Source organism: Bubalus bubalis, chromosome 22 (genome assembly GCF_019923935.1).
Source record: "Bubalus bubalis isolate 160015118507 breed Murrah chromosome 22, NDDB_SH_1, whole genome shotgun sequence".
In the NCBI taxonomy this organism is placed as follows: Eukaryota; Metazoa; Chordata; class Mammalia; order Artiodactyla; family Bovidae; genus Bubalus; species Bubalus bubalis.
Window position 1 is genome coordinate 26,980,804 of NC_059178.1, and position 17,438 is coordinate 26,998,241.

The window sequence follows — 17,438 nt, forward strand, 5'->3', positions numbered from 1 at the left end:
TCAGAAATATAGAACAGATGAGTGGTTGCTAGGGGCATACAAGGGAAGGACAGCTGAATGGGCACAAAGTTTTCCTCTGGGTTAATGGAAATGTTTTGGAACTAGACTGTGAATGTACTGAATGCCACTGAATTGTACACTCTCAAATGGTTAACTTTAGGTTATATGAATTTCACCTCAATAAAAAAAATATATGAAAGCAGTTAGAAATACAAGGGGGCAATGAAAAAAAACTACAGTCATAGTGATTATCTTTCAAACATGTTTCAAAATTTGGCAAATCAAAGAGACAAAAAATAAATGGAATCTTAAAAATCTGGTTAGATTAGAAAACTGATCTACTATTTCCAAAAGTCAAATCCAAAAACATACCAAGAAAAATGGTTACACGATTTCCAAATGCCTGTGTAACAGTTAAAAACAAAAGTACATTACACTATGATATATGACATGAAGCTAAGCATGTTTTTTTTTTTTTTTTTTCATTTTTAAAGGGTTGTAAGCAGTAAAAAAAGAAAAACATGTAACAGTGGTCATACGTGGCCCACAAAACTTAAAGAATATAATGTCCAATTATGTTTGGGAAGTCATTTCCCACACACATGAAGAAGCTTCTGCTCATCAATGTACATGGAGAGCATTCAACTAGCAAATAACCATCACTTTACCACAAGACCAGCCTCCCAAACTGTAAGATCTATACTGAGGGATCTAAAATGTCTTAAGAACCATAAAAAGTTAATGTAAAAATTGTATGTGTGCATGTGTGTGTGTGTTTTACCACAATGTACTTTTTATATGTATGTTGAGGCTATATAAATTCTGCACATTTTTTAATGTGTATGAGCTCTGATTCACATGTAAATCAAAAAATAAACCTTCAAGGAGGCATTGGAAAATGATACACATTAATGATAAGTCATGCTATGAATCTTCCTTAACTTCACCAATATCTACACAGTCAGTTAAAACCACTGTTGATAAACACATAATGATGGTCTCTTCCTTAAAGCAAGCACTTCAAAGCTCAGTAGTATCTGGAAAATCACGAACTCAAAGAATTTTAGAATTGCAAGAATTTATAGGAGTCACCCAATCTCCTTGGTTTACAGATAAAGAAGGCAGACGAAGTGACATGCACACAGCTAATAAGCTGTATATAAGAAGGCCTAGAGAGGCAATTTAAGGATGTGGCATATGAGGCTTTTCTAATACATATAATGAGGATACTTTCTTGGTTGTATTCAGATCTATTTTAAGCCTAGTCCCTGAGAAATAAGATTGTGCAACACTCCTCAGCTGAGAACCAATGGGAGACCCTAATTTCTGTTTCCAAAGTCCAAAAACTGACCCTGACCTCTCTCCACAGAATTAGAGCTAATCATCAAGTCCCAGGAGACTCCAAACTATGTTCCCATCCTGTGACTTAGGTTAAAAGGCACTACCCCACCCCCTACTTTTCCCTGAAAGATCTGGCAACTTCCACGCATGTCTGTTTTGATTAGGTAGTATGGACACTATCACTTACACAAATAGAAAATAGGGGGGAAAAAAAAGTGAGAAATGGTTAAAGCCAGGCATCCTGTTGAAAACAAACTGATTTTATTACTGTGATGAAAGTATTTCTTTATTCGCTGTTAGTTATATTCCATCTTTTTCCTTTTAGACTCAGAAAGACTGCTGATATCTCTAGTTCTAACCTTTCCAAATACTGAACTTTTTATTTGCCGTGGGATTCTCTTTCTGCTGTTTAGTTTCTATTTCTACCAACAATGCATGAAGAATCCCGGGTTTTAATAGTAATAATCTTCTCTACCTGGATTAGTTCCATTTTGAGTAAGACTTCTGTGAATTGGACACTTTTAAAAATTAAGGTTTCAGTAATCTGCCTGTAAGACTGGAAATAACCACATTACCTCCATCAAAAGGGTACCTGAGAGAGGGAAGAAATTACAATTTGATACGAATTCTCCTGAAAGAGAAAGAATGCTAACCATTTCCAGTATTACCAAGGTCATTTTCTTTTTTTTATTGACGTATACTTGATGTACAATATTATATCAGTTACAGGTGTACTATACAGGACAATATGATCAAAAATATTTTACCTTACACTTAAAAATTACTAAGACACAAAAGGACAAATACTGAGGTGCCACTTCTATGAGGCAGTCAAATTCACTGAGACATAAGTAGAAGGGTGGTTACCAGGGGCTGTGGGGGAGTGGGAAAGGGGCAGTTACTGAGTACAACCTTTTAGTTTGGGAAGATAAAAAACTTCTGGAGATGGACAGTAGTGATGGTTACACAACACATGAATGTACTTTATGCCACTGAATTACACAACTAAAAATAGTTAAAACGGTAAGTTTTAATGTCTGTTTTACCACAATAAGAAAAAATATTACCTTGTAGGTCTCCAATCTTCTCAGAATCATGACCTCTGTCTCTTCGTTCAGCTTCTAATACAGCCTGTAGTTGGTAATAATCTTTGTCCATTTGTGACTTGGAATTCTCTAAAATTCTATTTCTCTCCTGCAGTTCTCTGTTTAGGGACTCGAGCTGAGTGATGGATTTGCTCATCTCTGTGTGACTCTTCCTTAATCTAACCGCTGTGTCTGATTCTGTCCTAAGTAAGTCATTGGCTTCTTCTAGCTAATTTAAAAAGAAAGCAAGAAAACTGTTTGTTTGTTTTTTAACCAAAACGCAAATTTATTTTAATTTAAAAATCTCATTCCAAAAACTTACCTGCTTTTGTAATTGTGCCAGCTTCTCATTGGCAAGCTGTGAATTCTGGCTGACTTTCTTTAAGTCTTCCAACTGATCCTTTAATGTAGAAACTAGAAAATGAAGGAATAACATGTAAGTTTTCATTGAGGAAATATATAAAACCCTTTAAAAAAAAAAAGGAAACTTGGCCTTAGGCCATAAAAGTCAGTTATATTAGCTCTAAATTTCATCTTGGAATTACTTACATTTTAAATTTATTTAAAAGTAGAGTACTATTTTATAATACACAATGCAAAAACAGATTTGTATCCACTGTTACATTTCAAATTCTTCTATCCTTTTGATAAAGGTTAATCTATTAGTGAAATGACATAGCTATTATTTCTTTTTTACTGTATTCTTTTTTGAGGGTGCCATGCTGCATGGCATGTGGAATCTCAGTTCCCCAACCAGGGATTGAACCCACCCTTGCCTTGGAAGCACAGAGTCTTAATCACTGGACCACTACAGGGGAGTCCTGATACAAAGCTAATTTTAATGTTCTCTGTTTTTGAAAGTACAAATCTTTGCTTACTTCAATTACTTTCAAAATGATTCAAAATTTAAAAGGTACCAAATGGTATACAGTACAGACATGAGTTTCTCCCAGCACACTGTTTTCCAGCCCTTCTGGCTCTCCTCCTCAGCAACTACTATTACTAACTTCTTGCACATCCTTCCTCGGATAGTCTGTGTGTCCATACCTGAATATATGAGAGCACAAATGTGTGTTTTCACATGCATATCTATATATATACACACACACATATATACATACATATATATGCACTTAAGCATATATAAATATGCCATTTTCTTTTAAACAATTAGTATTTTTTTTAAGATACATTTTAGAGATTCTTAGTTTATCAAGAAATGCTTTATTCTTATAAAATACATAGTACTCTACCATATACACTAAAGTTTATTATATCGTGGATTACATTTACATTGCTCATAATTTTTGCAATTTAAACAACTCTAAAATTAATAACTTTGTTTATGTATCAGTATGCATATGCACAAGTGTATGTGACATAAATTACTAGAAGTGAAATAACTGGATCAAAGGATGTAGAAAGCTATTTTAAATTTGTATCACTAATATCAAGACACATAAAATTCTAGTTTGGTAGTTCTCAAACGTGGCTACTTCTTAGAAGTGCTGAGAGAGCTTATTAAATATACCAATGCCCTGTCTACATGTCTAGGTGAATTAAATTAGAACTTCTGGAGTTTAGGTATTAATATTCTTTAAAGTTTCCCAAGAGATTCCAATACACACACAAGGGTAAAAATCACTACCCTAGCTATAACATTCTACTGTCTTTAAATATGTTATAAATTTATTTTGGGCATTGGGTATTAGCTCATGAGGGGGCTTAGGACTGAGTCTTCAAAACTATATCATAGGCACTAAATTTAAGACAACCTGAAGACAAAGACCTCAAGACAATGTTAGAAATTTCAGTGTTTTTCAAAGGAAAAGCAACAATTCACCTTCATTTTCTACATTCCTCCTCTTCTCATTTTCCTGTTCTGCTTTTCTTTGGTATTCATTAATTCTGTGCTGTAGCAACATTTTCTCCTTCTCAATCTGAGATACTGTAGATTCTAGATTTCTTCTTTGATTCCCCTGAAATTATGAAAAAAGTTAACCAGTGCAATTAATACTCCTCACTTCTTCAAGGGAATACTCAGTTCTTTTTTAAAAAGTACACAATTAAATAAGATAGATATTTTGGCTTCAAAATCACATAGTATTTCCTAATAACAATACCTACAGTAGAATTAGCTTGCCTTAGAAGAAAACAGTAATTTTAACTAGATATATAATATTTTCAGAGATTTAAAAAAAAATCCATGAACATAAAAACAACCCTATTAATCGTGTCAGATTGAAGGTCATTGTATCAGTTTAACATGAACACAAATAATACCAATATTTTGGCTTATTTACAATCCTAAATTTAAGAAATGAAATACACAAGGGATCAGATAACAACTGATATTATTATTATTTGATAATTAAATGGTAAAAAACTCAAATGATACCAAAGGTTTTTATTTGTGGTTTAACTTCACCAGTCCCTATATGAGGTCTCCCTTAATTTCTTTTCCAGTTTCTTTATCTTTCCTAAGATGTGCTATGTATGCATGTACCTACTTAATGTGTATTAGAAAGTAATGAAAAAGACACTTTAGAAAATGAAACTTAGGGGAGAAGAGAGTTAAAGAAAAAAAAAAATACTCCAAACTCTACAACTTAAGAAAAAAAAACTTATCTTCTGCTTCTGCGTTACCACTATCAGCATATCTTGCATTTAATGCTATATTTTTATCTCTAAGACTCCACATTGGACAAACCTTTTACAGGGTGTGTTTTTCTGGGCTTTCCCATCTGTAAGTGAAACCCATCTTTTAAGTAAGATGCTGCCAGAGAGATACTGTAAAATTTGACAGAGACCATCCAAAATCCTTTCAATTATAAGATTTAACATTTTATCTTTTCATTTTGAAAATCTGAAATGATTCTGTTTCAGAAGTTCCACAGACAGTAAGTACATGTACCCTTCCACTCAGTTTCCCCTAAGAATACATTATGTTTAACAATGGCACAATAACCAAATCAGGAAACTGATACTGATATACATCATGTGTAGTTTGATGTCATTTTATCTCATGTGCAGATTCACAGAACTACCACCACAACCAAGATACAGAACTGCTTCATCAGCACACTGATCTCCCTCCAGTCACTTCTTATAGCCACATGCACCCCGCACTTCTCCCACCATCGACATCTCTGGCAACTAGTAACAGGAGGTCTTCCATCTGCATAATTCTGTCATTTTTAAAATGTTATCTTAATGGAATCATACAGTAGGGATCTTTTGAGATTAGCTTTTTACATTCAACAAGTATCTCTGCGATCCATCCAAGTTATTGTGTATAACAATGGTTCGTTTTCCCAGTCTACAGCTTATCATGTCATCCTCTTATCAGAGTCTTTCACAGAGCAAGCACTGTTAGTTTTGACAAAGTCCAACTTATTGAATTGTCTTCCTTATATGGATCACATTTGTGGTGTAATGTGTAACTCTTCACCAAGCTGTTAAGTCCCAAGGATTTTCCCCTATATTTTTTCCCTAGAAGTTTTATATTTTTTATGTTCCTCTTTAAATCTATGTCTGTTTTAAGTTAATATTTGCCTAAGATGTAAGACTTCGGTTGAGGTTCATATCTTGGCCTATGAATACCTCATTGCCCCAGTACCATTTGCTAAAAAGTCTATCCTTTCTCCACTGAATTGTTTCTGCACCTTCGTCAAAAATGAGTTGGCCATAATTGAGGGTAACTGATCCACAGTTTCTTTGCAGTACTGTCTTTACTTGCTTTTGGTATCTTGGTCATTCTAGCCTCATAAAATCCACTGGGGAATGTTCTTTTCATTTACATTTTCTAGAAAAGAGTATAGAATTGGTGTTACATCTTCTTAAAACACTTGGTAGCTTTCTCTAGTAAAACCATCTGGTCCTGAAGATTACCTTTGGAGGAGCTTTTAAATTATGAATTCACTTTTATAGTTATATAGGGATATTCATATAATGTATTTCACATTGTGTGAGTTGTGGTAGCCTGTGTTTTTGGAGGAATTCATCCATTTCACCTAAATCTCACACTTCAGTGTTTAGAACTGCATTATTTCCTTAGGAATTTTTTTATTATTTCCGTAAGAGTCTGTAGGAATATGCCCTGCCTCATTCCTGATACAGATCATTTGTGTCTTATCTTTCCTTTGATAATCTTGCTAGAGGTTTGTCAATTTTTTGATCTTTCCAAACAGCTGGGTTTTATCATTGACTTTGTTTTCCTGTTTCCAATTCCACTGATTTCTGCCCTTTTTTTTTTTTTTTTTTCCTTCCTTCTCTTTGCTTTCAGTTTATTTTGCTCTTCTTTCTCTAGGTTCCTGAGGCAGGAACTTAGATGACTGATTTGAGACAGTTCATCTTTTCTTTTTTTTCTTAATATTTTATTGAAGTATGGTTGACTTACAACGTTTCAGGTGCACAGCAGGATGATTCAGTTATACATGTACATGTATATTATTTTTGAAGTCACTTTCCATTATAGGTTATTACAAGATATTGACTATAGTTCCCTTGGCTATACAGTCATCTTTTCTAATGTAAATGTTTCAATGCACACATTTCTCTAAGAGCACTATGTTAGCTGCATCCCACAAATTTTGATGTTTATCTTCATTTTCATTGCTGAAATATTTTTAAGAGGAGGAAGACCCATAACTTTATGAGATACAATTAACATTGTAATATATTTTTTCATTTCCTTTGAGACTCTCTTTAGTTTACCTATGCATTATTTAGAACTGTTTTGTTTAGTTTCCATGTGTTTGTAGAGCTGTCTGATACTTTTCTGTTATTCATTCTAGCTTGGCAACATTTTGGTCAGAGAACACTCTGTTTATGACTTTAATTCTTCGATATCTGTAGAAGTTTGCTTGGTATATGGTCTATCTTGGTACATATGCCTTGAGTGCTTGAAAAGAATGTGTCCTTTGCTATTGTTAAGCTGAGGGTTCTACAAATATTGAATAGATCCCACTGGCTGATGGCGTGGCTGAGTTCGATACATTTGCTGATTCTCTGTCTAGAGAGTGGTATTTAAAAAGTCTTCAACAGTATCACAGATCTGTCTATTCTCCTTTCAGTTTTATCAGCTTTTGCTTCACATATTTGGTAGCTCTTCTGTTTGGTGAATACAAATTTAGGAATGCTATATCTTCTCAGAGGATTGACATTTTTGTCATTCTGCAATGTCCCTCCACCAGTGATAATTTTATTTGCCCTGAAGTCTACTTTACCTGATTTCAATACTGCCACCGCTGCCTTCTTTTTGCTAATGCTTACAAGATGTATTTTTCCATCTTCTTACCTTAAAGTTGTCTATATTGTTATATTATAACAGTTTCTGGTAGACAGCATATGGGTAGGTCCCATCACTTCATGGGAAATAGATGGGGAAACAGTGGAAACAGTGTCAGACTTTATTTTGGGGGGCTCCAAAATCACTGCAGATGGTGACTGCAGCCATGAAATTAAAAGACGTTTACTCCTTGGAAGGAAAATTATGACTAACCTAGATAGCATATTCAAAAGCAGAGACATTACTTTGCCAACAAAGGTCCGTCTAGTCAAGGCTATGGTTTTTCCTGTGGTATGTATGGATGTGAGAGTTGGACTGTGAAGAAGGCTGAGCGCCGAAGAATTGATGCTTTTGAACTGTGGTGTTGGAGAAGACTCTTGAGAGTCCCTTGGACTGCAAGGAGATCCAACCAGTCCATTCTGAAGGAGATCAGCCCTGGGATTTCTTTAGAAGGAATGATGCTAAAGCTGAAACTCCAGTACTTTGGCCACCTCATGCGAAGAGCTGACTCACTGGAAAAGACTCTGATGCTGGGAGGGATTGGGGGCAGGAGAAGGAGGGGATAACAGAGGATGAGATGGCTGGATGGCATCAATGACTCGATGGACTTGAGTCTGAGTGAACTCTGGGAGTTGGTGATGGACAGGGAGGCCTGGCGTGCTGAGATTCATGGGGTTGCAAAGAGTCAGACACGACTGAGCGACTGAACTGAACTGATACGGGTAGGTAATTTTAAAAAATTTTCTCTGACAATCTGTTTTAATTGCTGCTAATTTTAATTTACATTTAATATAATTACTGATATATTAAAGGCTCCCATTTTGTTTCTATTGTGTTCTGTTTTTTTCTTGTCTTTCTGTAGGTTACCAGAAAATTTTTTTAGAATTCCACTTGCTTTATCTAGTGTTTTTAAGTGTATCTCTCTATAATTCTTATTAGTGGCTGCTCTAGGTATTACATTATATTACTAGTATTGGATTATGACCAGTTTGATTAAAGTGTAACATGTTAGCTCTCCTGATACCTATTTGTAATTGTTTAAAAATTTCTTCTACACATATGGAGAACCACACAGGACAATGCTGTAATTTCCACTTCAACTGTTCATCCATAGTTTTACTCTCCATTGTTATTTCTTCTTTCCTGGTATTTCAAGATTTCTTAATCACCTCCTTTCTATTTAGAGAATTTCCTTTAGCAATTATTTTAGGGATGGTGTGCTGGTGACAATTTCTCTTGGTTTTTCTTCATCTGAGAACACTGTTTCTCATCTAGGATATTTTCACTGGATGCAGAATTCTCAGTCAACAGCTCTTTTTTTTTTCCAGCCCTCAAAAAAAGCAGTAGCATTTCCTCTGTTCTCCATGGTTTCTGATAAGAAATCTGTCATTTGCATTGCTCTTCCCCTTTAGGGAAATGTCACTTGCTGCATTTAAGATTTCTTCTTTGATGTTAGTTTTCATAAATCTATTGTCTGTCTTAGTATGGATATCTTTGGGTTTATCCTTTTTGTAGTTCACTCCGTTTCTTGTAGGCATTTATCTTTTGTTTACGTCTTTCTCCACACTTGTGGAATTTTCAGCCATCATTGCTTCCGGCCCTCTTCGCTCTTTTCAGCAATTCCGAAACCATAATATAAGAACCTTTCTGCTATAGCCCCAGTGGTCACTGAGGCTCTGTCACTTTTTCTGTTATTCAGAGTAGGTAATTTCTATCCATCTTCAAGTTACCAGACTCTTTTCCTTGTTATCCTTCACTGTGCTGCTGAGCCCATCGCCTGAGATTTTTATTTCAGGTATTTTTAACTTTTGGTTGGTTCTACTTTACATCTTTTATGTCTTTGTGAACACTTTCTAATTTATATTTTTCATCTGTTTCAGGTGTATTTGTAGTTGCTCATTGAAACATGATGATTCTTTCAAATCTGTGTCCGGTAATTTAAACATCTGTGTTATCTCACTGTTGGCATCTGTTATTGGCTTTTCTCATTCCATTTGAGAAATTCCTAGTTCTGGCTATTATGAGTGATTTTCTAATGAAATCTGGACATCCTGGGTATTACCTTACAATATGGGGAATTTTTAAAGGTTTTCTGTTTTAGCAGGCCTCTCCTGTCACTGTTCTGGTGGGATGATGGAAGTGCTGCCTCATTTCTCTCAAATGGAGGTAGAAATCTAGGTTTTTCCACTTGGTCTTCAATGACACACAAGTTCAGGGAGGGAGTGGATCCTCTTCACCACTGGTGGAAAGGGGAGTTCTGGCACCCCACTAGGCTTCCTTGGATGATACCATGAAGGCGGGAGGGTACCTGGTCACTGCTGCCTACACAACCCCCACAGACACTGCAATGCGGGGGAAGGCACTCATTTTTTCAGTGTCCAAAGTATGGACTCTCTACAAGGCCTCTTCTGACACCAACACAACAGGGAGCACGAAGGGGGCCTTGCTAACTGCAAGAAGTGGAAGATGAGATTCCCCATATGGTCTCCAATAACACTATCTGTGTGTGTGTTGCGGGTTGGGGGGGGAGGCCAGGAAGGCTCATCACTGCCCAGCAGAGATGCAAGTCCCTCCAATGGACGTTCCTGGTCATGGGGCTGGAAGTCTGAGCTCCCAAATCTGTTTCTGCTGGTGGGGATGGGGTTACGTTTTCTATGTTGTGTTTGGTGAACAGAGCAGTGACTCTAAGTTTTCTGATTTGCTAGCCTGCCGCTTTCCTGGTCCTCTACTTAAGAGAGTGGCTTTTTCCACCTGTGCTTGTTGGTGTTTCCAGACTGCTGGCTTCTCCAGTACCCAGTATGGAATACACATTGCAAGCAAACAAAAACCCAAAAAAACCAGAGTACTTATTACTGTATCATTTTGGAGGTTCAAGTATTCTAACTGGTTTGTGTTCCCTCCATCTTTCCCAATCTTTTTAATTTTTTTTGTTTGTTTTTGTTTAATGCACAGGGTTTTAAAGCTGTATTTAGAGGGAAAAATAGGGGAAAGGACTTTCACTCCATCTTTTCAGAAGCAGGACGATTTTAATTTTATAATTAATATTTTCCTCTTTACCTTGAATTTAGAAAACCGAGTAACTTAAACCTAGCATATTTGTTTTTTAAACCTAGCATATTTGTTTTTTATCTGTGTTCTAGAAATGAAACAAAAAGTGGAGGATATGCAAAAAGGATTTCTTAAACATTTCAAATACTACAGTGCCAGGCCAAGTCCATATTGACTAATGGCAACTTGGTAAAATATTACATAAATCTGTCCAGACTATGTTTATCTGTGGCTATGAATATTGGGGGGAAAAAAACAAAAAAACCACCATCACTGACATATGCTGTTCTTTAGGAGAAAATTAAGACAGCACAAAAATCATCAAAAAGATTAAATCTAAAAAGGACACAGGATGTAAACAATGAGAGGAAGGACTTTGGAAAGATAATTACAAGGTAACCAAGAGGAATAAAAATGTGCTATATACTTGCAAAAGAACATCTGAATCACAAAATGTTTATGCAGTGTTTCCCTGATAGTAACAAGTTCTTGCTAAGTGACATGGAAAAAAATGATTCCAAGATTCATGTAATTCCCATTTGATCATATGAAATTATGTTAATGTAAGTCCTTTTGAAGCTGTATTCTTCTTTCTTTCCTATTTGTCTCTTTCTGCTACAGTTCTAGACTCAACTTCTCATCTCCTGCTCCTTTCTCTCTCTTCAACTATTAAGAACCACTAAACTGAAATTCATGTACTAAAATTTGAGCATGGTTCTAGAATAAAACCACACAAAAGAAACTAAAGCATAATCTAATTTCACTTGAACTTGTAGCTCCAAAGTGAGGCTTTCATCATGATTCTTTGGTCCTGTTCTATACTGCAACCTATCAAGTTCAGATATAACATTCTCAGAAAACAAAACAATCTGAAAGAGGGAAAAAGTCTCAAAAAGGACAACTTCTGATGAGAAAACAAAAAGTACCTCTTCGTCCAATTCTTTCATTATCTTGTCTAGTTTTATGTTTGACGTTCTGTAAAAGTAAAAGCAATATAGATTAGAAATACATTTACTTTTTACTGCCTGGGGTGAAACACCACATTCCTTACTTTTCCATTTAGCTAAGATTTCTTAACCTTTTTTGTGTGTATGCTGTGGACCCTTCTGAAGTCAGTCTGGTGAAGCATATAGCATTTTTTCACAAAAATATTTTTAAAGCATAAAATACATAGGATTAAAAGAAATTGTGAAATACAGTCATGAACTTTTTAAAACAGTGTGATTCACTAACATACATGTTTTATTAATATATTAAATGACACAATCTAGCAGCAGAACTTTAAAGTAGTAATAAGCATAAATGGAATTTAGAGAAAATATTTGCATTCTAGGAAAATATTTGTGTGATTTCTACTGGTAAAAAAAATTCACAGCTACTGCTAATACTTGCAGATTACTATGTTCATAAAGAAAAAGGTGAATTTCAGTTAAAGGTTACACTCACTATTCTCCCCCAAGTTTAAGGACCTTAAATTCCATGCATGGATACTTTAGGAGAGGTTCAAGGATTCTAGGTTAAGGAGCCCTGAATTCCTCAGGCAATACTTGCTACTAAACAAAGATCAATTATTTAAACTTTAATGCAAGATTAAGTAAATGAAAGGAAAGGTGGCATATATAAAGCAAACTTGGCAACTTGGGCAAAAATTTGAGATAAACTGAAGATGTATCATCTCCATCACAATTCATACTGTGGGCTCTAAACACATTTCTGAGCTTCAAATCTGTATACACAATGCTTCACTTGGATGTCTCACCAAATACTTCATTCAGCATGTCCAAAGCTAAACTTATTTCCTCTGCCTCACAACCCTGCCACAGTACCAATCTGCTGTTCTTCTGCTATCCCCAAACAAGGACCCCACCTAGGAATTCTCCGACTCATCTTCCTCCCTCATTCTCACTTAGTGAATAAACATCAAGTGCTGCCTTATTAACCAGAGAGTTCTTTTTAAAAAGCAAATTTGATCTTTTGTTTTCCTTTAAGTTTAATAACTTTTAATGCTTTAGAGAGATCAAACCAGTCAATCCTAAAGGAAATCAGTCCTGAATATTCTTTGGAAGGACTGATGTAAAGCTGAAATTCCAATATTTTGGCCACCTGATGTGAAGAACTGACTCATTGGAAAAGACCCTGATGCTGGGAAAGATTGAAGGCAGGAGGAGAAGGGGACAACATAAGATGAGATGGTTGGATGGCATCATTGACTCAACAGACATGAATATGAGCAAGCTCCGGGCGTTGGTGATGGACAGAGAAGCCTGGTGTGCTGTAGTCCATGGGGTCACTGCAACACAACTGAACAACTGAACTGAAATGAACTGAATGCCTTTCAATCACCCTTAGGATAAATTCCAACTTTCTTATCTTTTCAAAAACAGAGTCTTCTAAGATTTAGACTCTCTTAACCTACCCAAACCTGAGGTCACCACCTCCCTCCCCACCACACATGCACTCATTTTCGTATAATTATTGGCCACTTTGGCCACTCTTAATTTCTTCATTAAATTGATCCCTACCACCATCACTATCACTAATTTGTCATTTGCCTTCTAGCTTTAATTATACAAACTGTTCAATCTTTATATAATAATATTTATCCATTTCCTTCTCCTTATTTCTATGTTTTACACCCAGAAATTCCTTACAACTCCTGTGTTCAGGATTAAAGTGCTTTTCTAAAATAAAGCCTGTATTAAATGCTTCACCATTTAATCTATAGGCAGCGAGCAGTTTACTAGTTTCTTCTCCCCTAGTCACAAAATTGCCAGTCTTACCAATTCCATTTTTTGAGTACTTCATCTCCATATTACCTACTTTTTATTTATTCAATACTATCCACTAACAGTAACTGTAAAATGTTAAAGTTTGTAATAAGTAACTCAGCATTATGCTAGGCTATTTTAAATTTTCTTGATCATTTTATATTTTCATAAATATATTAGCTCATTAAATTTAGACTCACAGGACAAGAAAACTCTGAAAAAATACTGTTCTAGAGAAGCAAAGTGGAAATTAAGAGTGTTTGCATCAAAAATTTAGTGATTTTTAATCTTCAACATTTACATTTTAGAAAGTATCTTATTTAATGTAAACTAATTTTCCCTGTCAGCTAATTAAAATCAGAGCGAAAATTAGTAAATCAGGTGGTAAGTGAATAGTCTGCACTGGATGTATATCAGTGGCAATCTTTACATCCCTGCCTTACTTCCATCCGCTTTTAGGGATTTAGAATGCAAATAGGCATTTGCTATGCAACTTTTAATGGGAAAAATGTAAAGCATATTCTCACCTGCACTTCTGCTCCATTTCATCTTTTAATTGCATTTCATTATGTAACTGTTCTTCCAGCTTATAAATTGTTTTCTGCAAATTTTCCTGCTTTAATTAAAAATAACAAAAACTCACTTTAATAAGAATATTCATAGAGAATTTCAAAATAGCAAGTTTATATTACCATTTTATAGCTGTTCACAGGAGAATTATCTGATCCAATCTTATCTTTTTCCCTTTTGTCTGAAATTTTTATTAACTCAACAAGCATTTCCTTCTAACGCTAATATGTTAGGTGCTGTGGTTGGCACTAGTAATATAAAAATTCAAAAGATTTGGTCCCAGTTCTTTTAAAGCTAATTATTAAATAGTGGGACACAGGGAATAGGAGGGGGAAAAGAACCTACAATAACTCAAAGACATATACACAAAACATTATGATGTGGTAGATGTAAATAAAATTACACATAAGGTGTCCTGCACAAGCAAAGAAGACAGACCTCATCTGCCAGGAAGATGGTATGTTTAAGATGAGACATGTAGTAAGATAAGTATTTACCAAGCAGAGGAAGTGAAAGAATGAATGCATTTTGGCCAAAATGAATGAGTCTGAAAGTAGAGAGACAAATAAAATATGATTGGATAATGGGGAGAAATCACATTCAGAGGACAGAACACAACAGGGAGACTGAGTCACATTACAGCTGAAAAGGCAAGTGGGACTATTTCCTTGTATGCAGAAAAGGAGTTGGGCACTTTAACCTGTAAACACTTTAAAAGGGAAAATGACAGAGTGTTGGCATTTTAGAAATATCACTTCAGTAAAAAAGAAGGGGAATACATTAGATAGCAGAGAAATTCTAGACAAAGAAAAACCAATTAATAGACAGCCCAGGCAAAAAAGAGTACGCAGGTCCAATGTAAGGAAGAAGCTGTAGAAATGAATAGGAAATGAATTACTGCATCAATCAGAAGGCAGAATTTATGATCCAGCAACCGATTAGAAATAAGAACAGAATAGCAAAATATGTGTGACAAAAAGAATTACTGGGGAGAGGATGGAGACAGAAAGGCTGAGTTCGGCTTTGGCCTAGGTTGAGGTGTCTGAAAGTTGTGCAGGAAAAGAAGTCCACTCAGAGAGAAAGAAAGGATTCAGGTCTAAAGCTCAGAGAAATAAGCTGATCACACATGAGATTAATTACAGAAAACGGGCAGAAAGCCAAGATCAGAAGTACTTTAAGAAACATTGAATAATTAAGGGGAGGGGGAAGCAGGAGAGCCTGCAAAGAGGACTGAAAATAAAATCCAGAGGCATAAAGAGAAAAGGCAAGAAATAATGAGAATGTGAGAGTTCTTAGAGTTCTAAGGAGGACGCAGTGCTCAGTGTCAAATGCAACAAAAAAAGAAAAAGAAAATATAAATGAAAAATATTCATCATATTTGGCAACTGAAAGCTGTTCAATAGCATCTCTGCTAGAAGGATTTCAGAGAAGAGTTTAAAATTAAATTGGTTGACTTTTATATTTAGTTCTAGGTTAACAGAAATAGTAGGCACACAAACATATTTTTCTTCTTCCCCTCTGATCTTAAACAGAGCGAAAGATAAGAGCCACTGACAGAAACTTATGGCAATCACCACTGAACAAGATCAACCCAAAGAAAACACGCTGCCACTGAATTATTTTTTTAAGTCCTAATGTACTGCTATACTTACAGATAAGTAATACAGTGAGAATGGAGTTATAACAGCTCCTTATTTTCACCTTCTCCAGATCAAATGTGCTTTAATTTTGAAGATTTCTGAGCCCTGGTTTGCTATATAACTTGGCAAATAGCTTTATTGGGATGAGAATTTAAAAGAGAAAAATGCTAATAATAGCTAACAGGTACCCACATAGTTCATTTCCCTTTTTCTCACTTTCCCTTCCCACCATATGCTCTCTCGAATGTAACAGTAAACATATGAAGGAGAAAGAGAACAATTTTATCAGCTTTTAAAAATGAACGCTGCCTATTCCTCATCTCAATTAAAAATACAGGCTGCAGCACACAGAGTTCAAAGACTGGTCTAAGGACAGCCAGATTTATTTCTGGTATATTTAAGAAAATTTCCAGTTAACCCAAAAGGACCTTCTCAAACATAAGCAAGTAAAAATTTTTTAAATCCGCTCTCTTATGAACTACTCTCACAATGAAAAGAATTCATGTTTCTAATATATACTTCCTATAGTAATTAGGGTCAAATGAGATGATGTTCACTGTACTAGTTACTCTCCATTGGCCACCTCTCCCTTTCAGCCTCGAAGATCCATCCTCTGCCTTCTCTGTCGTGAAATTTACAGACTGCATTATGTGGACTCTTCTGTCCCATGGTTTTAAAGTTGGTTTCAGCCTACAGGTGCCACTAGCTGGAGATCAGTTGGGGGAAATGAAATACCCGCTCTCCTCACTCTCCTCTTGCATTATTGTGGCTTTGGCAGTGTTCTATGTTCTATGCTCCTCTTTCATGATTCTACACATTCTCTCTGAGCTGTGGGAATAAGATTTGTCTCTCCTTGTCCTTCGGACTAGGGGCAATGGCTTCCCACTGCTATCAATCAATGGCTGCTTTACACCCTTTATTTATTGCTCCCTGTGATCCTGCTCATAACACCATTTACAGTCCCTTCATTAAACTCTCTTCACTTCATAAACAAACAAAATGTGGTATATAGATATGACAGAATATATTAAGCCTTAAAAAGGAATGAAATTCTGACACATCTACAACATGTTTGAGCCTTGAGAACATTAAGTAAAATAAGCCAACCACAAAAGGTCAAATATTGTATGATTTCACTAGAATAGTCAAATTCATAGAGACTGAAAGTAAAGACAGCAGTTATCAGGGGCTGGAGGGAGAGTGGAATGCAGACTTTAATGGGTACCAAGTTTTAGTCTGGGATGAAGAAAAAGTTCTTGAGATGACAGTGGTGATGACCACATAACAATGTGAGGGTGCTTAATGTCACTTAAAAATGGTGTTAATAAAATGGTAAATTCTGTGTTACATAAATTTTATCACACAAAAAAAACTCTCATTTAAACCTTCTGAATGTGCCATCTGTTTCCCTGTCAAGATCCTACCTGATGTACTGACTTCTCATAAATTCCTAATTCCAAAGATTAAAAAGACCACCTCTATCAACCTGTGTAGCAACGTGTAGTTTATTAAGTGCTTCCACATATAATATCCCATTTGATATTCAGGCAAAAAAATCAAACAGGAGAGGAGACAGTAGGTAAAAAACTGCTATAAAAATTTAGGCTCGGGACTTCCCTGGTGGTCCAGTGGTTAAGACTCTGAGCTCCCAATGCAGAGGGCCCAGGTTCGATTCCTGGTCAGAGAACTAGATCCC

The 17,438-nt window shown here is 35.7% G+C and overlaps 1 protein-coding gene and 1 non-coding gene across 3 annotated transcripts in view; one reads left to right on the forward strand and one right to left on the reverse strand.

Annotated features, from left to right (window-relative positions):
* Window positions 1–17,438, reverse strand: part of ROCK1 (Rho associated coiled-coil containing protein kinase 1) — a 124,406-nt gene that overhangs the window by 29,078 nt on the left and 77,890 nt on the right. The window contains exons 12-16 of one of the 2 annotated variants that reach the window (XM_006079201.4): window positions 14,060–14,145; window positions 11,691–11,739; window positions 4,270–4,405; window positions 2,749–2,840; window positions 2,409–2,655 (exon numbers count right to left, since the gene is read on the reverse strand). In XM_006079201.4, the coding sequence (XP_006079263.2) occupies window positions 2,409–2,655; window positions 2,749–2,840; window positions 4,270–4,405; window positions 11,691–11,739; window positions 14,060–14,145 (610 nt within the window). Of the gene's footprint in view, window positions 1–2,408; window positions 2,656–2,748; window positions 2,841–4,269; window positions 4,406–11,690; window positions 11,740–14,059; window positions 14,149–17,438 lie in introns of both variants that reach the window. The other variant, XM_006079200.4, reaches the window with a different exon arrangement.
* TRNAG-CCC lies at window positions 17,357–17,429 on the forward strand. The gene has a single exon. It is a non-coding gene; the product is annotated as a tRNA-Gly (tRNA).